General features: G+C 40.4%; 1 protein-coding gene across 3 annotated transcripts in view; it reads right to left on the bottom strand.

Annotated features, from left to right (window-relative positions):
• The window catches only part of TMTC1 (transmembrane O-mannosyltransferase targeting cadherins 1), a 290,711-nt gene that overhangs the window by 46,591 nt on the left and 222,891 nt on the right, over positions 1–21,229 (bottom strand). For all 3 annotated transcript variants that reach the window (XM_082634781.1, XM_082634782.1, XM_082634783.1), the window contains one exon: positions 9,428–9,571. In XM_082634781.1, coding sequence (XP_082490907.1) covers positions 9,428–9,571 — 144 coding nt within the window. The remainder of the gene's footprint in view (positions 1–9,427; positions 9,572–21,229) is intronic.

Raw genomic sequence — 21,229 nt, 5'->3', positions numbered from 1 at the left:
GAGCGTATAAACAAAACAGGGGTGCTTTAAAGCTTGCTCTCCCTGACAGTACTTCCTGTGCAGAACTGTTTTCTGGCCTCAGGAGTGTTTATTGCACCCATCACAGCAAAAGCAAGGATTGAGAAAAGAGACCCTTCCTTCTTCCTTGCAAACCACACTATGGATTTAAAACAACTCACTCATGATCAAATCATTGGTAAACACAGCATGACTGAGAAGAGTTTTGGTGGGGGAGAGTTACTTACAACAATATTTTAATAATTAGCAATCTGTTTAGGTACAAATAACTCCCAAATCTTGAGGAAGTAGGTAAACATTCTCATCATTCCCTAGATAATTCAGTTTTGTACAGACATGGAATATAAGATGATGAAATGCAAATGAAACAATATTTTGGGTGAACTAGAAGAGCTGTTACTTTAAAACCTCTGTAATATTCTCTCAAATGTAGCTTGCATGTTTCTATTTCTCAAACAGTGACCAGGGGAGTTTGGCTGGGTGTCTGGGTTTATACAGTGTGGGGAGCAGCAGAAAATAAGGGAGAAAGTGGCAGGATTATGGGAAGTCCTGAATGTTCATACGTTTGGACTGTATGTGTGTATGTGATGGAGAATCAATGACATTTAGAGGGAGGGTGGAAGAAGAGTAGATATTGGAAATGGAAAAGAAACAATGTGTTATAATACAAAAATGAAATAAAGAGCTTCAAAAACAGTGGGAGGTCAACAGTATCATATTCTTCACTTCAGAGAAATCATGGGGAGTGAGAGCCCAGAGAACCTTTGGAATTCACAGCTGATGTTTAGAGAGCAACTCCACCTGAGGCTGAATGAACAGGTTGGGGGAAGGAGAAGCACCAAGTGCTAACCATTCTTCTCACCAATTTGATCAGAGAAAGGAAGGAGTGAGGAGAACCACTTGAGGTAGTAGCTGAATGGAGACGTTCCCCAGGGGAATGTGGGGCATGAGGAAGTTTGTGGAATGGGAAGAATCTGCAGACCTAAGAGAATGCCCATGATAATGGACAGGGAAGGGTAGAGAAGATAATCAAGAACACATGTGGATTTTACACTAATGACTAATGGCTAAAATAAAAGAGACTGATGACACCAGATGTTAGTGAGGATGCTAAGCAAGTGGATCTCTCACCAGTGTTGATGGAGTGAAAAGCAGTACAATTACTTTGGAGAACTATTTGGCAGGTTCTTAAAACATTAAAGATACATCTACCCACAATTCTATTCCTAGGTATTTATCCCAGAATACTAAACATACAAACCTATAAACAAACCAAGTATCTACCCACAGGAAAATGGATAAACAAATTCCAGCATATCCACACAATGAAATACTACTCGTCAGTTAAAAAAAAACATGGAACATGCAACAACGTGGATAAGACTCAAAAAAATCACACTACTTGAAAATATCCAGATGCCAAAAAAGTATATATGAAATGTTCACCTTTAAATGAAGTTCTATGACGAGCTAAAACTAGTTTGTGGTGAAAAAATTTGAACAATGATTGCCTCAGGGGAGGGAGAAATTTACTGGAAAGAGGCATGAGGGGTCTTTCTGGGGTGAAATGTTCTATATGTTATTTTGGGGGTAATTACAACAGTATATAAAATTGCCAAAACTCATTGTGCCAAACACTAAAGATTGTGCACTTTTGTGTTTAATTATGCCTCAGTTTTTTAAAAAAACATATAACCACAGGTGTGAGCACTAGACTTATTAGGGAGGCAAGACAACCCTTCCTCCCTTGGAAGAACAAAAGAAGAGGGCATCTAGGAATATGTAAGATATGAGGTAGGAAGAAGGGAAGCTGCAAAGATTAACCTTAAATGACTTGAATATTCTTAGTAAAAGTAAAGGATTATGTCATCTTCTGGGTGTGTGCATAGGCACTGAGGAGGGGAACAAAGGATACTTATACTAGGAAAACAGAAAATATTCGGGAGGTATTATAAGACCATAAGGGATGAATTTCTAATAGCTTTAACTCCTGATCCTGCTTTTCCCCCACAATGCTGTCTTCAGAGTTTTGTAAGGATCCCATCGGACTCAGATGTATGTTTTTACCTCCAACACTTGAGAGACTGGATGAGGGTCTAGGACACACATACAGAGGCACCGCATCTTGGAGCAGGGGCAGTGCAGTGAAAGATAATGTTAGATTACATATAAAAATAAAATTAGTTATTACAGTGGTCTTCAGTCTCTCAAAGCTTGACACTACCTAACAAATCTTGTCCTTGAGTATTTATTTAATTGGGGGAGGGAGTGATTAGGGAAAAAGGCTTAAAATGGTTCCCAGGGTGGGGAGAGGAGTGATAATAAGAAAAAGTTGAGAACTATTGGTCTGCCTACAAAATGCAGGCAATGGGGCAGGGGGGTACCTTGAGTTGGAGGCACAGTTGAGCAAGTAAATGATGGTCAAGGTGTGAGTCTAAGCTGATGTCACATACATTAATGAAATAGATCAGATAAATGAGAGATGGGATTACACATTATAAACATAAAAATCAGAACAGAGGTTCTAACAATGGTAAAGAGCAGGGCCACTAGGAATGAGGGAGTAAGAGGGAAATAACATTTGTCCCAGAAGGGAGGCATGTCAATGTAAAGGTCTTAAAGGGAGAGACAATGTGAGCACAGAGAGAGCTTGGAGGTGGCAGGTTGTTATCCCACGACCCCTTCCAAGGGTCAGAAGGAGTGACCGAGAGGGGAAGGGAAGGGTGGGAAGAGGTTAATAAGTGAAGGGCAAAGAGGAACCTTTCAGAATTCAGGCACTAGGGAATGAAAAGGTGTGCATAATTAAAAAGCCCATGGCATGGCCATGTCGGTGAATGGTCAAGGTGGAGCAGAAGTGGCAGGCCCTGGAGGGAAGGCAGCAGAGGAACTGGGTGATGGATGCAACCGAATTCACTAAAGGTTGTAGAGTCCCTGAGGACGACAGGAGAATGTACAAGGCTGTGACATGGCCCTGATGAGGATGGAGATGGTGGCAATGAGCTGCTGGACTGGGCTTCAAAAGAGCTGGAGAAGGAGACCTGGAGAGAGACAGGTGTGAACTACATAAAGACCCCGAGGAGAAATCGCAAGGGGGTTAAGACTACAGATAAGTAAGACTGGAGGTAACCTGGATGTTAACAGGTCACCATGGGAGTGGGGGTGGGAGGAGGATTTTATTCCAAGAGGAGGATGCACAAGTTGCCCACCCAAAGTTGACATCCTAATGTGCTGAGAAGGACCTCAAAAAGTTTTTCTTTATCCAGTGGGCTGGCATTTTGGATTCTCTGGGGTTTCAGGTAAAAGGTAGATAAGGGGAGAACTGCTATCCTGAGTGTATAAACTTCCCTTTTATGAAAAAAAAGGCAGTGTGGTCAATGCCAAAGCTATAAGGAAATTTATCCCAAATACTGAAATTTATTTCAAAGCTAATGGTTACCCTTTTTTCCACATCCTTTTATTCTTTAGAAATTCAATTTTCTAAAGGAATAGCCTAAAGAAAATAAAATGTATATTGTTATCAAACTCATCTTCTAAATAGCTCAATTTTGGAAATTCTATTTCATTTTCTTCTGACTTTTGAATATAAGATTTATTGTAACACCCATCTAACACCCATATCCTATTATGTGAATAGAAGGTACTTTTGGCAATGGGAGGGACAATACGATTCTTTAAAATGAAAATATTCTGTTTCAGTAGCAAATACCAGACACTGTTTTACCCCAGCAGTCACAGAAGCATTTTCCCATGCCCTGAATTAAAGTATCCTATTATGTTCTCTTGAGCCATCAGGGATTTCTGCTTTCCTCCATAAAAACTGTGTATGCTAATCTTGCCTATTTTCTTTTACATTTTAGGTTCCAAGCAAAGCCAACAATAATTAATATAAATTAAGAATGCTGGCATGGAAAGCTGTTCGTTTTCAATCTGTCACACTGTAAACGTGCTGTACAGAATCATAACAGATTAGCTTCAAAGTCCAGGGAAATGGTCATGAAAGAGGTCAAATATATTTGGATAAGAGTCAGTGACATGCACTTCTGTGAACAGGTCTAAAGCTGTCTGTCACATAAGTCCAAGAATTCAAATGGTATTGTCCTCAGTGCTCTAAGGTTTCTGGGATGCTCTGACAGAACCACATCGTATTTAGAGTTTCTGGTCTGGACAAAAACTCATTTCTCTCAAAGTCAAGGTCATTAATAAAGGTCTGTGCTGTCCAATATAGCAGCCACTAAACACATGTGGCTATTGAACACTTGAAATATGACTAGTCTCAGGTATGCTGTATGTGTAAAACATACACTGGATTTCAAATATTAATTGTAAAAAAGAATGTACACTATCACATGAATATTTTTACATGTTCAATTTAAAAATTAATTTTCATATTTATGTTAAAATGGTAATATTTTGAATATACTGGGGTTAAATAAAATATATTATTAATATTAATTTCACCTTTTTATGTTTTAAAATATGGCTACCTGAAAAATTTAAATTATAGATTCTGGCTCTCACTGTATTTCTGTTGGGCAGGGCTGCTCTGGGCTGTATCTCAGTTTTGAGATGAGCCACAAGGAGGCAGTAGAGTGTGGTGATTAAGGGCAAGGGTACTTGGACAGAAAGTTTGAGGTTCAATTCCCACAAATTCTATTTCCTCACTAAGGGACCTTGGCACCTAACTTACCTTCTCCAAACTTTAGTTTCTCATTTATAAAAGAGGAAAAGTGATAGTGTCCTCCACTCAGGGATGATCGAATCTAAACTGCTCATATCTAAGGAGATCACCCGGGTTCTTAGAAGGAGCATGAAATTCTAGGTTACAAAAAAGAACACAATTGGGCTTCCCTGGTGGCGCAGTGGTTGGGAGTCTGCCTGCCGATGCAGGGGACACGGGTTCGTGCCCCGGTCCGGGAGGGTTCCACATGCCGCGGAGCGGCTGGGTCCGTGAGCCATGGCCGCTGGGCCTGTGCGTCCGGAGCCTGTGCTCTGCAACGGGAGAGGCCACAACAGTGAGAGGCCCGCGTACCGGAAAAAAAAAAAAAAAAAAAAAAAAAAAGAACACAATTTAAAAAAGTTAGCTGCCTAATGAGAAATAGATAGGGTATAAAACTTAAATAGTAAAACGGATCAAATAAAAACATATTTAAAATATTCTTATCCTCTTTATGCCTTTGACCCATTGCCAGTTAGAGCAGAACTATATTAAGGAAAGCAGATCCAACGTGGAGTAAACGTGGATTAGTTCTGCTGTTTTCTGGGTCACCTCTCTCTGCTACTAAAGGACATAATGGAAACAAACCTTACTGTTTCCTGATAAAAAAAACAGGAAGTTCCTTCCTCCCAAAAGGAAATCACATGCCATTTAATAGCTAAATATTAAGTAAGTTTTGGATTGGAGAGTTATTTGGGCAGCATGGGTAATGGAAAGTGAATAGGACAGGGCAGGCAATCAATCCTGGGTCAGCGGAGCTTGGGCCAAAGTCACATGAAATCTCCAAACTTTGGTTTCTTCATCTGTAAAATGGGGATGAGGATGAGAATGCCTCTCACAATAGTTTTAAAGATTAAATTAAATAATGGATATAAAACCCACTTGTCTGTAAACTGGAAAATATTACATAAATATTAGCTACTATCCTGATTTTATTCTACTGGATTCTAAGAGTCATCTACACAGATGGAGCCACTTTGCTCTCTGTTTAATGTGAAAGACCAGAAGGTAAACAAGGGTGACTTTGTACCTGGCACTTAACCTTGGTTCCTATTCTTCCCTATCTAAAAGAGTCATTGGGAGGGCTTTATTATTTTTTTTAAAAAATCACTCAGAGTCTTATACAAATGTGAAGCGTTGTTGATTTTACTGAAAAAGAGAGAAAAATCTTATGTTGAGCATCTAGGAGCCCCACCTACTGTGAAAAGTAGCCATTGTTATGTTCCAAAAAATATTTCCTTGTATTCTTAACTCACATACACTAATTCAAGGTAATAGTCAGAGGCAATATGTGAATTGAAAAAGGAAGGCTGCAGTATGCATCTCTCGTTCTGGTCTGGGCAAGATGAAATTTAAGAGAATCTCTGTCACCATTTCCAAGTAGAGCCACATTCAGCACAGTGTGATAATCACAACTGTAGGATATCATCCCTAACAAGAACTATCATTTTGTATCCAGGCCATCAAAGCTGGTTTCTTTGTAAAAAAAAAAACAAAAAAAACCTCATCTGTATCATTTTTGAAATCAGTACTATATAATGCTGGTAACCCAAAAGACATGAACAGGATTTATCCACCCATTAAGTTATTTGGACTCTAAGCTGGACACATACAGATGCAACAATGACTTTTAAAAATGAGTCCTTAGGGCTTCCCTGGTGGCGCAGTGGTTGGGGGTCTGCCTGCCGATGCGGGGGACGTGGGTTCGTGCCCTGGTCCGGGGGGATCCCGCGTGCCGCGGAGCAACTGGGCCCGTGGGCCGTGGCCGTTGGGCCTGCACATCCGGGGCCTGTGCTCCGCGGCAGGAGGGGTCACAGCAGTGAGAGGCCCTCATACCGCAAAAAAAAAAAAGTTTAAAAATGAGTCCTTAGAACTTCACATAAATAAATAAGACCTCATAAAAACAGTAGAGTAAAATAAAAGCACCTTATTGACCTGTAAACAGTTATCTACAATAACTAGAACACATTTTCCCCACAGCTTTTGATTTGCTGTTATTTAAAGAGAACGTACTAGTGCTAAAAGGCTTTTCTGTCACAGTGTGTACCTCTTCATTTACTTGTTTTTCAACACTCTCAATTTGTATAAAATTTTAAGCTATCTAATTTTTTTTTTTTTTTTTGGCCACACAGCATGTGGGATCTTAGATCTCCGAGACCAGGGATCAAACCCGTGCCCCCTGCAGTGGAAGTGCAGAATTCTAACCACTAGACCACCAGGGAATTCCCTAAACTTTCTAATTTAAAATTTTTATTAAGTTCATTTAGTTTTTGCTCATTTATACTTTTATTTTTTTCATTTTAACTGTACTTTCCTTGCATTTCCTTATTTTGGTAGAGTATTCCCTTGATTTTGTGTTCCAGTATATGGATAAAGCCATTCTTAAACAAAACTTCAGACTTGGGATGGCACCTATCACGTTATGTGATGTTAGACTGTTCTGTAATTACTTTACCCAATGCTTCTGCTCAAATGGGATTAAATAGGAACATGCATTAACACATGTGCGCACTAAGAAAAAGGACTAATATCTCTATGCATATGTAAAATTCAAGGAGTGGGAGATGCAAGAGGGAGGGGATATGGGGATATATGTATACATATAGCTGATTCACTTTGTTACACAGCAGAAATTAACACAACACTGTAAAGCAATTAAACTCCAATAAAGATGTTTAAAAAAATAAATACAATAAAATTCAAGGAGTAAAAAGGAACATGAAGAAGATGCATCCACTGAGGTACTGTGGCAATTAAGCCAATCCTGTTAGGGAGAGGATAAAAGAACAAAGCAAACCATTAGCCCTAAAGGTACCAAATGTGCTCTGTGAAGTTCAGAGACAAGGAAACCAATTCAGTAAGTGTGTGGATTGTCAGCAACCTAACAAGCACAGATAAATGCATCACTACTCTGATTCTAACCATGTTCACCCTTTTATTCCCATTTCTGATGTTCTCATTCTTTTTTTTCTTTTCTTCTTTTTTTTTTAAACATCTTTATTGGGGTATAATTGCTTTACAATGGTGTGTTAGTTTCTGCTTTATAACAAAGTGAATCAGCTGTACATAGACATATATCGCCATATCTCCTTGTTCTTGTGTCTCCCTCCCTCCCTCTCTATCCCACCCCTCTAGGTGATCACAAAGCACAGAGCTGATCTCCCTGTGCTATGCAGCTGCTTCCCAATAGCTATCTATTTTACATTTGGTAGTGTATATATGTCCATGCCACTCTCTCACTTCGTCCCAGCTTACCCTTCTCCCTCCCCGTGTCCTCAAGTTCATTCTCTATTATCTGTGTCTTTATTCCTGTCCTGCTCCTAGGTTCTTCAGAACTTTTTCTTTTCTTTTTTTTTTTTTTAAAGATTCCATGTATATGTGTTAGCATACAGTATTTGTTTTTCTTTTTCTGACTTACTTCACTCGTATGACAGACTCTAGGTCCATCCACCTCACTACAAATAATTCAATTTCATTTCCTTTTATGGCTGAGTAATATTCCATTGTATATATATGTGCCACATCTTCTTTATCCATTCATCTGTCGATGGACACTTAGGTTGCTTCTATGTCCTGGCTATTGTAAATAGAGCTGCAATGAACATTGTGGTACATGACTATTTCTGAATTATGGTTTTCTCAGGGTATATGCCCAGCAGTGGGATTTCTGGGTCGTATGGTAGTTCTATTTTTAGTGTTTTAAGGAACCTCCATACTGTTCTCCATAGTGGCTGTATCAATTTACATTCCCACCAACAGCGCAAGAGGGTTCCCTTTTCTCCACACCCTCTCCAGCATTTATTGTTTGTAGATTTTTAGATGATGGCCATTCTGACTGGTGTGAGGTGATACCTCATTGTAGTTTTGATTTGTATTTCTCTAATGTCAATCTGTTTTTTAAAGCGTAGAAGTTAAATTCCATATCCACCACCGTTTCCACTATGATTATCGCCACTACTACCACTGCCGTTGCCATCACCAACTTGCCTAGACTTTATATTAATAAAAATACAAGATGCAAAAGTACCCCTTTGTCTTGAGGGAGACTAACTGCACTATCAGTCTTTTCCAGGGCAGTGAGTGAAAAGCAAACACCAGTGATTATGCCTGGGAGGTCTTCCGAGAGCAAGAGTCACCGCTGCTAATTCCAAGAAAGCCTCAGTTTGTTTCTTACCTAGAGCACAAACTGCACATGAGCTGTGGTTATGCTCACCTTTAGAGCATGCTGCTTTTCCTAGACCAGCACTTTTCCCAAGTATATTCATGAAATTCTTGGGAAATGCCTACCAAAAATGACTGACTTTGAGAAATGCTGCATTCCATACTCCCTTCTTGAATATTCACAGGGCATTTAGCATATTAAAGATTCTTGCAATAAAGGAACTATCTTTGCTTAATTCAGCATTTCGTAAGTTTATTTGACCATGTAGCCATTCCCTCTTCCCAGCCCTCTACAGACAACCTACGAACATCTCCCAGAACTAATACTTCCAGAGAGACACTCTGGGAAATACTCTTTTTGACTGATAAGGGATAGAATTAATTCAGATGAATATCGCATCCTCCCAAGACTTGAAAACCCTAACTATTCTGCCCTAGGAAGAGGAGACGACACCACAACCAAATGAGTGTTGAAAAGGAAAGGATTTCTTGAAACTACAAGGTCTTCTGATCAAAGGTACACGTTCTACTTACCTAAGGAGATTCCCAAGATTGAAAAGAGCCCGGTTGTGCTGTGGGTTTAGCTGGAGAGCCCTCTGATAGTACCTCTTTGCCTCTGCTGTGTCTCTGGTCAGTGTTCCAAGGTTGTTCAGGGCACTTGCATGGCGTGGATACAACCTGAACAATTAGAAATATTAAGCCATGACTGTTTAAAAACTTCAGAGTTGGTCACAATTTGCTTGTTCTTCACCCCCCACTCCAGGTATGCCACAACAAAAATGAAACACTGAATTCTTCCTTTATTTTAATGGTATGTCTATGTCACATCTTAACAGTCAACCGTTTGTGCACCTGCAGGCAAATAAACATGGCAGGAAAGCATGTAATTGACACATGGTGGCACAAGTGAATTACCCCCAAGAGTACAAAATTAAATAGTATGCAAATCTACCAGGTTAAATAAATTTAGCTTGGAGCCTACAGTTACTTTCAACTTCCTTTGATTGAAAATCCTCATTGTCACCGGTGCTGAGTCTCTGGCCTAGCGGGACTGCTGACTAGCTGCCTGTATAATGCCCACTATTTACACAAGATGTTGGGAGTTCCCTGGATGAGGGATCTTCATGAATATATTTGAATTGGAGCATCAGTAAAACCGCCATTATTGAGAAGGTGATACAAACGTCTCCCCATAAAAATAAACTTTCTCCCTCAAATGGCTCTCCATCTTGACTCTCCTATTCCATTTTGTCTCATCTCCCCGCTACTGTTATTTGATACCACCTGCCCTGATAGTGTCTGGGAATGAAAATCCTGACAAACGTATACAAATTTAAAAAGGCAAAATGACGTGAAAACAGCGATCCTAATGTTCAAAAGCAAATATAAAGGAGGACGGCGTACACATCAGCAAAGCAAATTTATGGTGATTAAGAAAGGAAGAGAATCAATTTACTTCCTTAGCTAGAAACTATAAGGAAGGCAAATCAGCCTGCTGCTGCATACACAGCTGAGTTGATTCTGCTGCGCTCAGAGCAGACATATTTAGTCGTTGAACAGGTTCGCTCCATCTCTGTCACCCAGAGGATTTTGAATAAGCCTGTGGAGCTGGCTTTTAATGTAGGAAAGGCAAGATAATGCCCAAGTAATAAAAACAGGATCTGCACTTGTCAAGTCTCTTGACAATCAAATGCCATGCTTGCCCCCTCCCAGCCTGTTCCGTACCTTCTAAGAAGATCAATTTAATTTGGGGTTCCTATTAAAAGGCCAAGGAAGACAAGCTGCATAGCTTTTTTTTCTTTTTTTTTAATCTTTGCCTAACCCAGAGTTTCCTAAGTTTATTGGACCATGTAATCCTCCCTTCCTTTCTGCCTTATAGCTCGGCTATTAGCATCCCTCAGTATTTTCAGGAAGACAATCTGTGTAACGCTCCTCCTGACTGATAAGGGATAGAATCAATTCAGATGAATGTTACGTCCTCCCAAGGCTTGAAAGCCCTAATTATTCACAATAATTCTGTAGGCTGTTGGGAGAGATACATTATGAGAGGAAGTTGGGAAAAAACACACACACACAACGTGTTTGCTTCTTTCTGGTCACCTTTAATTAGCAAAGACAACCTGAGGGTACCTGGTACCAGTCCCTTAATACCCACCCTCACAGTTCCTGGGGTACACAAGTCCTTGGTGCTCTCTCATAGATGCCTCTATAGGACATCAGAGCTAAGAGAAGATGCTCTCATACCTGCCCACTCATTCCATGCCCAGAACAGCCTCCTGGGAAGCTGCGTCTAAGGACTACTTTGGGAATGGTTACAAAGAGCATATCACAGCCAGGACTTTAATTCTTCCAATTAAAAACAATTTTTGGATGTTGAGCAAAGCTCTCTGACTTCCAAAAGATTTAAGAGGGGGGTCCTGTGAACATGGTGAGAACAGTTCTTATTTTTTCTCTGATGACGAACAGCAAGAGAAAGCATCCTGGTGACCTCTGCCTTCCCAGAAGAGGCAATTTCTTAAAACTTGGTCTTTTCCTTATTTCTTTATAGGCGTTGGAGCCCTCAAAATAAATGTCTGAGGTGAAAGCACTAAATATGGGAAAGGACAGCCTAAATTCAATAAGAGCATCTACGACAGGCTCCCTGTCACGCAGCTGCCCTCTCCCGCTGCTTATCAGCCCACCTTTTTGGACTTTATCACCATCCCACTGCCATTTAAAGGAATGGCATGGGGACTTCCCTGGTAGCACAGTGGTTAAGAATTTGCCTGCCAATGGAGGGGACACGGGCTCAACCCCTGGTCCGGGAAAATGCCACATGCCGCGGAGCAACTAAGCCCGTGCGCCACAACTACTGAAGCCAGCGTGCCACAACTACTGAAGATGGCGCGCCTAGACCCCGAGCTCTGCAACAAGAGAAGCCACCGCAGTGAGAAGCCCGCGCACCACAACGAAGAGTAGCCCCTGCTCACCGCAACTAGAGAAAGCCCGCGCGCAGCAACGGAGACCCAATGCAGCCATAAATAAATAAATAAATAAATTTAAAGGAATGCACGTATTGATATAATACTTTCAAAGTTCACTGACTACAAAAACGTTTCTCTTTCTTTCTTTTTTTTTTATCAAACCAGGAACAGAACATAAGTTCACACTGAACTCTCAAAAACAGAAACAAGCAGTGAGAAGGGAAGTAAAGAGAAACAAATATAAATACTATGACGGAAAAAAAGGTCTTTAGCATGCCTTGTGCTCCAAGCTTAGGACAGGGCTTTGTGGTCGGGCACAGGCAGCGAAGAGGCTTTGTGTTAACAGAGTCCCAACCTGTCCAGGAAGGGGATTGCTGACATCTATAGTGATTTACTGAATCTATTGCCACTCACAGCCCTCCACCTGGAAAACGTGTGATATTGTTGACTCCTGGTAATAGTAAAGATCTGCTAGCAACAGCCCCTCCCTGTGGGCATCTGATTAGGTTCACCTAATCATGAGCAAGCATTACATTATTTATGAAACAAAGTTGAATTTCTTAAAAAGGATTCTTTAAGCAGGTCAAGAAAAAATTATCACTTTTACTTTTGTTTTTTATATAGATGTAGACATTTTCTTAAAACATATACTCTTCTCTTGTTTACTGAAGACCTATGCAAGGACGAAACTTATTTTTGTGTGTTTACTTTTTAAAATAAACTTGTTTAAATGAGCTTGGGTCTAATTCAACCCTGAGGTCTCCAAGAGGGGAATTCTCTATTAGAAAGATGAATAATTTAAGAGATGTTTATGTTGCTACATCAATTGTCAGGATAAATTAAGTGTGTCTTGACTTTGACGCCTACAGGTATGTTTTACAAAAGTTCTGGTAATGATTATTCCCTTCCCCATGTAAAGAACCTTGACAAAAGCTTCACTGAAAAGGAGGAGAGTGGTAATTTTCAGGCCTGTTTTTTTAAGACCAGTGTGAACAGCCACTGGATTTTCTTTCTCAGTCTTACTCAACATTTATATTGTATATGGGGGCTCTCTTGCTATTTCCTTATTATTATTTTTAAAAATTTCACTGAGTTAAATTTTTAAAATTTATTATAGGGAAAATGTATAATATTGTCAAATAGTTCTGGGGTATATGGAAGTTTATTCTTTCTCTTTAAAAAAGAAACCTAGGTATAGAGGTACAATTCTATGAGCTGAAGATAATATTTTTCAAGTATTGTATGATTTATATTCTCAATTTATATTCTCTATGATTTATATTCCCATTTGAGCATTTAAGGGCTTCTTACTTTTTATCTGGTGGCCTTTCCTTAAGCAGAATTAATAAAGTAGGTAGTTAAGGACATTATTATTCTCCTCCATTCCCAGGCAACTTATCTCTGAAGAATGAATATCAACAACATGTTAACAGGAAATCATCACTGTGAGGGAACAGTTGCCTAAGTGAAAAACAGAAGGCAGGAGCAAAAGAAAATGGGTCTAAAAAACCCTAGCATGTATTAGTGATACTTTACATTTTAGAGTGTTTTCCCATATACTATCTCATTTAACCTTCTAATTCTTCAAGTAGAATTACTGTACTATTTTACAGTTGAGGAATGAGAGGATGGGAGAAATTAAAGAAAAAATAAATTACTTTTTTAAAAAAAGAAATATTTCAGGAGTTGTGTTCTTAAGTGTTAAAAGTCAGATGGTTCCTATAAATCTATTTATTTTCCCAAACAATCCATGAGTCATTCAACCTTCAGCAAATAAATATACTGCTATCAATTAGAGCTTCCATTCAGAATAATTTCCCTTTCTATCCTTGGGCCAGTCCATTCAGCTATGATCCTATAAGAACTACTTCTCAGTGACAGAAGTGAAATAAAGTCAATACTCAGGAAACGTGGCTGAGATTCTTCTTCGCTGAGAAAACTTGTCTCTTGCCATACAAAATACTCATGGTATCTCTAAAAAGCACAGTATCATGGGAAGCTATTTGGAACTAACAACATTCAGTAAGTGTTTAAGGCACAGATACATGCTCTCCGACCTACTGTTCTTAAGCTTCAATCTCAACTAAAGATCCATAGAGATCTTAGTTTTATATTTTATTCAGTCATTTACTTTAAATTTTGTACAATCTGTTCAAAAGTTAAGAATTCTGTTACTTTTTCACTATTTGAGTACCTTCTAAGGCATTTCATTGTTCAAGCAAGACTGTATGTATCATGTGCTCCACTTTGCAATTTCCTTTCAGAATATACACACCCTGATTTATTTATCTGATTTTCATTCCACACACTAATTTATTTGAGGTTAAGTATGCTAAGGTCAGATATTTATTTTCTATTTCCTGTTGAGAAAAAAAGGAATCTAAAAGACAAACATGACTGGGAAAAAATTTCAACCATGAGATCTAAATTTCACAGAACTAAAAAATACCCAAAGTAAACTTAAGTCAGCAGCAGCCGCAGCATATTTTCAATCATTCTAGTCCCTGCCATTGCTCAAGTGCCTGATTATAAAATTTGAATCATCATGTCATTGAAGTGCACCAGAATGACATTGATCATTTACCAGTCTGCTTCTTTAATTGTCTGAAATCGCCATTAACACCCAGCAGTAAGTCTTGCCACTTTCTTTTGGTACCGTACTCCTTCCCATCCATTAGATAGTCTTGGAAAAAAACCTCAAATGCAATTTAGGGAAGTATGACACACTCCAGTGAGGGGCCAACTAAATTATCTGATCTGATCTCTCACAATGGATGACCTCTAGTAGGGATCCAGGAGGACTCCGCCCAATTGATTTTTCAAGACAATTTAGAGTAAAACCATGCCCTCAGGAAATGACTCTAAAATGAGTGGCTGAATTTTCCTGATTCCTGAGAATGTTCCTCTGGAGGTTGGGAAATGTATTGAATTAAATACTTCCTTGCTCTTTTAAATAGAAAATAGTGAACATATTTTACCTTTTCTCAAGGGCTTGGGGTGACCATGGTGAACTTTGGTTTTGCAGCAGATGAATGGGAAATGACTTTGGTGGAGTGAAAATATAACTGTGATTGGAGTCAGAAGCCATGGGTGACTTTCTTGCTGTGTGATTTTGAACTTATTTCTGTGCTTTAGTTGCTCTCTCTATAACAATAAGGTCCATAACATATTAACCCTCTGTGTGAACAAATGGGATGGTGGATATAAGATGTCCACCTTCGTACCTGATACACTCCATACATTTGATGTTCTGGAGTTGGCTACAGGACCTCTGGGTGGGTGTACTTGGCTCTCTCCACAGCCCTAATGAACCCATGCCAGCAGGAAGCTGCCAGTTCTCCTTTCATGTGGATTTCTCATCCTCCAAAAAATCATTCTCCTGACTGCTAAGGCCTCTGATTTGCTTCCATCAAACAAAATAACCTCCATTATTTCTTCATCACTAACCCAATGAACACTCAAGTTGTCTTGTATCCATCCGTTTGTCCCACACAGCGGGTGCTCAGATGTGAAGGACATTTGGCCCTCTTCATTTTAAGAATGTAGGAATGTTCCTTGTCAAGCACTCACTCTAACAAAGTCTGTCAATCTTTCATCATCTGAAGCAAACGATCCCCACAGGCACCAGAGCAATTTCCTCCAAGCCTTTCCGATAGGCTCAACACCAAACGGAATTCCAGACACGCACAATTTCAAGAGCTACATCCAAGGTTATAAGGAGATTCAAAGTCTTATACGACAGATCAAGGTGCTCGTAGAATCTTTATTGTAATAACACTTCGTAGCATAAATAGCACTCTGGCTGTTAGACTGACTTAGGAAAAAAAGACAGTGGTGGGCAGGAAGAGTGTGTCTATGTTTGCAGTTAATAAGTGCCAACCAAGGACATCATGAGGGGTGGGGAGGGAAAGGCGTGTGTATCCTGAAGATCCACCTCAGGAATTGGGGGTCACCACTGGCATGTAATGGGAATGGGCAGTAGCTAGGGGTGTTAAACGTGTGTAAGCATATTAGAGGGTGGAAACTGCAGTGGAGAAAAATGAAGCGAAGCAGAGGAACAGGGTATGCTGGGGTTGGCAGGGAGACCAGGGTAGGCCTCGCAGACAAGATGACATCACCTGAAGAGTCCTGAAGGGAGGGAGGGAAGCAGCCATTTAGAGAAGGAGGGGAAGTGTTCTGGGAAGAAGGAGGGACAAATACAGAGTCTCTGGAATAGGTGTGAATGAAACATGTTGCCTGCCACTATCAGTAGACAAAGGATGTTGCAGCCATCTAGCCATCACATTACAGCCACCCAGAGGGTGAGCCCTGAGGGAACCCAGGATAGAAACAGGATGCCCACCATCTAGCAGTCAGCAGCTGCAGCCACCCCCAATGGTGCACCCCGAGGAGACTCAGGATGAGAAAGCACAGGATACTGGCCCCAGATAGCTCAGGTGCATATCAAAGGAATGATTTCAGTGAGCCCAGACTCTTGCATCTTTCCACACACAGAAAAGCACTAAATTCCTTAACTTGAGATAACTGGTTTTCTTTAATTAACAGTAATCTTTTGATGTTCTGACTACCTGGTCTTTGTTGCAAAAACCCTTATACATCCTGGATCCCCCCACTTGCTTCTTCGGAGCAGTCTCTCAGAGTTATCTGAGATGCTGTGTCTTGGGCTTAAGTTCTCAGTTTTGTCCACCGAATAAAATGTAACTCTCAACTTTTAGGTCATGCATTTTTTTTCCGGTTGCCATAAGAATGTGACAACTGGTGTGTGCCTGGAGCCCCGCCTGGCTGGAGCTGAGACAGCAAGAGGTGTAGTAGGAGGTAAGGTCTAGAGGCAGGGGGACCAGATGGTGCAGGACATGGAGACCACTGCAGGGGCCCTGATTCTCACTGTGACTGAGATGGAAGCGAGCAGAACGTTCTGAGCACAGGATTACTATGAACTTCCCTGTGGCTGCTGGGTTGAGAACAGCCTGAAGGAGGGGAGGAAGGAGAAGTGAAAATGGGGGAAACCAGAGAACACTGCAGTAATCCAGGTGAGAGATGATGGGCAGTGGAGGCGGAGAGAAGTGGTTAGATTGGGGGGTATATTAATAACATTCACCGAGTTTATCATGGCCAGGTATTTAGACACTGCTTTACACCTTGTATGTGAATTATTCTAGCCCTATGAGGTAGGTAACACCACTCTTCTCATTTTAACAGAAAATCTAAATGATATTCTGTTGAACTGTCATATTTACTTATATAAGAAATCATCAATTAAGCCAGTGTAGTGGGTGCTGTCTTATACCACCCAGATACCCCTCAAGTCTGAGGCACTTGACAGCTCACAGCTGAGTTCTTCTCTGGGCATTGCTTTACCGGAGGCTACTCTTCTCTACCTGGGGCCAGTGATTGGTTGATAGAGGGTATAAAGGTTCCATCTCTTTCATGACAACTCTGAGGGGCCACCCCCTATCCAGAGCTCCCTAAGGGCTCCTCTGAGCCCCTGCGAATGCACTGTATCTCTCCTTCCCCCTCTGCCCATCTTGCTTCCCTGGCTTCCTTCCCTGGTGTTCCAGAGAGCACTCCTTAATGAACTTCCTGCTTGCTAATCTCTACTTTGGATTTTGTTTCCTGGGGAACCGCAGTGAGGTTTTGAAGTGAAATGGTGGTTTAAGGCAGAAAAAAGAGAGAGCAGATGTTTTTGAATATAAATGATAGAACTTTCATTTTGAAATATAGTCCGTAAGTATGGCCACAATAGGACTAAAATTCTAGTTTTCTAAATGAATTTCAAAATCAATTTCTTGGATTTAGTGAATAAAGCTGCTAGACTTAATTAACATAAAATATACATAGTGAGAATATAATTTCATCAACAAAAAGAACAAACATGATTTCAATTGTGCTACTGGAAAGCATATTTAGACATTTATAAATAAAAGTACCACACCAACGGAAGAACCCCTCTCCACTTGTTAAACTTGGTTAACAAATGGTATTGGAATTTTCAATCTTTCCAGAAATACACGGCAGCTGGTATCTAAGGCCACCTGTAGTCATGAGAGTTATTTTAAATGTTCATTCAAAATAGCCTGGGTAGGGCTTCCCTGGTGGCGCAGTGGTTGAGAGTCCGCCTGCCGATGCAGGGGATGCGGGTTCGTGCCCCGGTCCGGGAAGATCCCACATGCCACGGAGCAGCTGGGCCCGTGAGCCATGGCCGCTGAGCCTGCGCGTCCGGAGCCTGTGCTCCGCAACGGGAGAGGCCACAACAGTGAGAGGCCCGCATACTGCAAAAAAAAAAAAAAAAAAAAAAAAAAAAAAAAGCCTGGGTAAAGAAGGACTTCTTAAATAATCATTAAATCCTGATTTTAAAAAAAGTTCAAACTGTACCAGTTTTATAGACAACATTTTTCAAAGGAATTATAATAATCTTATTGATATACTCAGGACAACAATGAGCAGTGGGCTCATTAGACATAGTTAGATTTCTTTACACTCTAACGATATGGCTTTCTTCAATAATCATTGTCTTATTACTTCCTTTTCCCACATACGCTTATTATAGTCTAACGGAGTCTCTTTGTAGACTTCCAGTTATCCACACAGGAGGGAATACAAAGAATGAGAGCTGTGGGTACCGTTATCATGACAAGTCTCTGTTTTATGCATTAATAAATTCCAATCAGAAAGATTTTAGCTACTCCTTTCCCAAGAGTGAGCCAATTAAATATCAATTGTAGACTTCTTTTGTACAGGAGTTTTAAAAGTATATTTCTTTCCTTTTAGTTATACCAATAAGAAGAGCCTGGTCAGGGACTTCAACCCCCGCCCCCCATGAACACAGTTTTCTTTCCCTTCAGATTTTCTATTTAAAACATCAACAGCAGATACATTAGGAGTGGACAAGGCCCCTCTAAGGATACCAAGGCTGCCTAAACACACTTGAATTCCCTCAGGGAAGGGTAATGCATCTCCTACTCAATAGGACTTATGGGAGGGGGGACATCTTTGATGATTTCTCTGTATTTCATGTGAAACCATACCTGTGAAAAGAAAATAGCTATCTGGGTGACTGAGGATCACAGCCCTTTTATAAGGATGCAATCCTGCATGTGGCTGATATCCAACCACCAGGGGCGCATCAGCTAGTCTAGGTATGGCGGGGGCTTACTGTGGAGGCTGGAGGGAAGAGGATATCTAAGTGAACAAATGTTCAGTGGAACATGGGGCATTTTCCTGCTGACAGTGAAGAGACTTTGTTGATCCACCTGAACAAAGGTGAACTCTATTCTCATTCCCAGGTTCAGGGTTCTTGATGACCAGCCCGTATTAACCAACCAGTAATTGAGCCTTGCAGGAAATCTAATTATAAGATGAAAAACAATTTCCATGAGACTCTATCACCTATAATGAAGATTCTTTTAAAGGTCTCTTAATTGTGTCATCATATTTGCAGATGTTCTCTATTCTCTGTAAAGCATATTGGTGGATGCCTATAACATAATAAACCTTCTCTATAAGCCTGGGCCCTTCTGCTCCCTTAAGTTAAGCTACATGACTGCTAAGAGCCAGTTGTTCTTATTAACAGATTTATTCTAGTTGTTTATTGCAATTGCACAATATAATGAAATACCTTGCAAACTGATAAAATATAAAAGTAAAAAAGAGAGTTGTGATTTTTATGAAAACTAAAAAATACTCTGGAAATACTCAAAAAAGGGAAGTCACTCAAAAAAATTGCTGTTGAATTCGATGTAAGATTAACTGTAAAAGGCTGGAGGAGAAAAATCAGAAAAATCTCAGATAGCCTGTACATTTTTATTCCACTTTACAAATGATCACCACAGAAATGAACTGTGGTTGTATTTTTTGCAGTTTCTAATCAGTAGACTCTTACTCAAAGAAAAAACTTGGTTTGACATTAGAAGACTTGGTGAATGGACATACACGTAAAATTTTAGGGTACAATAAAACATTCAAGAGTGCGCATGATTTGTTTTATGATTCTTCACTTTTAACTGACTTTTTAAGGTAATCAACAAGCTACCGGCCAAGTACACATTCAATATCTACTGCACTTTATTTGGGCAGGGTCACTATCTTTTCTTTTGGGCTTACTGAATGAGTCATTTCATGGGAGTTTCTGTATAGGAAGAGCTGAATGGCTGGGTGGATTTTCTGTTAGGGAACCATTGACCGAAACCGCCCACCCTGGCCAGGCACGTTCATAAGTGCTTGCATGAGTTGTCTCACAACAGGAGGTCCCGATGAGGAACACAGTGCTGCCACCAAAAACTAACCAGGATAATTCAGGAGGGGCTGAAAGGAGGGAGGAGACGCCATAGTATGTCCTGCCCACCTCCCAGAAACCCTCATGCTAGAATCCACCTTGGCTGAGAGAGACGCACACCACCAATAAGGACCCTGAGTCAGACCAAATATGGGCACAAACAAGATGATTGGCCAGAGACAACCTGGAAAGCTAACCCATTACCATAAAACCTAAGACTGCGAGCCACATGGCAGAGCTGTTCTCCTGGGTTCCCTTACCCTGCTGCTCTCTGCCCGGGCGCCCCTTCCCAATAAAGTTTTTTGCTTTGTCAGTAGGTGTGTCTCCTTGGACAATTCATTTCTGAGTCTTAGACAAGAGCCCAGTTCCGGGCCTGGGAAGGGGCCCCCCTTCCAGTAACATTTCTGCTCCCATCATACAAGGCGAAATAGTAGCAACCTTGTCGAGAGTAACTCAATGGTCAGAAAGCTGTGAAGGCATATGGTAGCTCCACCAGTGGTGTTCTGATTTTCCAGCATAAAGAATCCCAAACTTTATAACACCCCGTTAGGTATAAATATGAGAGCCACTCCTCACGGAAAGGAAAGCTTACATTTGTGTTTATGGAGGATTTACGGAAAGTATTCTGACAACTTTCTTTAATGATCTGGGTCTTAATCTGACTCTGTATCCTCAGCTGCAGCATTTTTCAGGGGAGATCTCCCTTGTACTACAGAAATATAATACCTGAGGTGCACCAAAATGGAGAAGTCAGTCAGTGGTATTTTTACGTTTAAAAAATAGAATCAAGTTAAAAAGCAGAAGAATATTCGTGTCATATATAATTACCAATTTAATATAGTGTTATTTTTAGAACTGTTAAGCCAGCCAAAAAGATATCGGTATAGATACAACCCTAATGACCAATTTCACCATTGCCTTTGGAATCTATACAGTCATTACAACAGGAATGAATAACTGTTGGGGCTGATCTCAGATAATACCACCTTTAATCCTGCATTTCCCTAATCATTGTCTTTATTGCTGTTGCAAACGTGGAAAACATCAAGATACCCCGAAGGTGAAGTAGGGTGGAGCAGTTGGGAGGGGAGGAATCCCTGT

Source organism: Mesoplodon mirus, assembly GCF_964341445.2.
Source record: "Mesoplodon mirus genome assembly, chromosome: 11".
In the NCBI taxonomy this organism is placed as follows: Eukaryota; Metazoa; Chordata; class Mammalia; order Artiodactyla; family Ziphiidae; genus Mesoplodon; species Mesoplodon mirus.
Note: the sequence above shows the minus strand (reverse complement) of the source record. Positions and strands in the feature narration are given on the sequence as shown.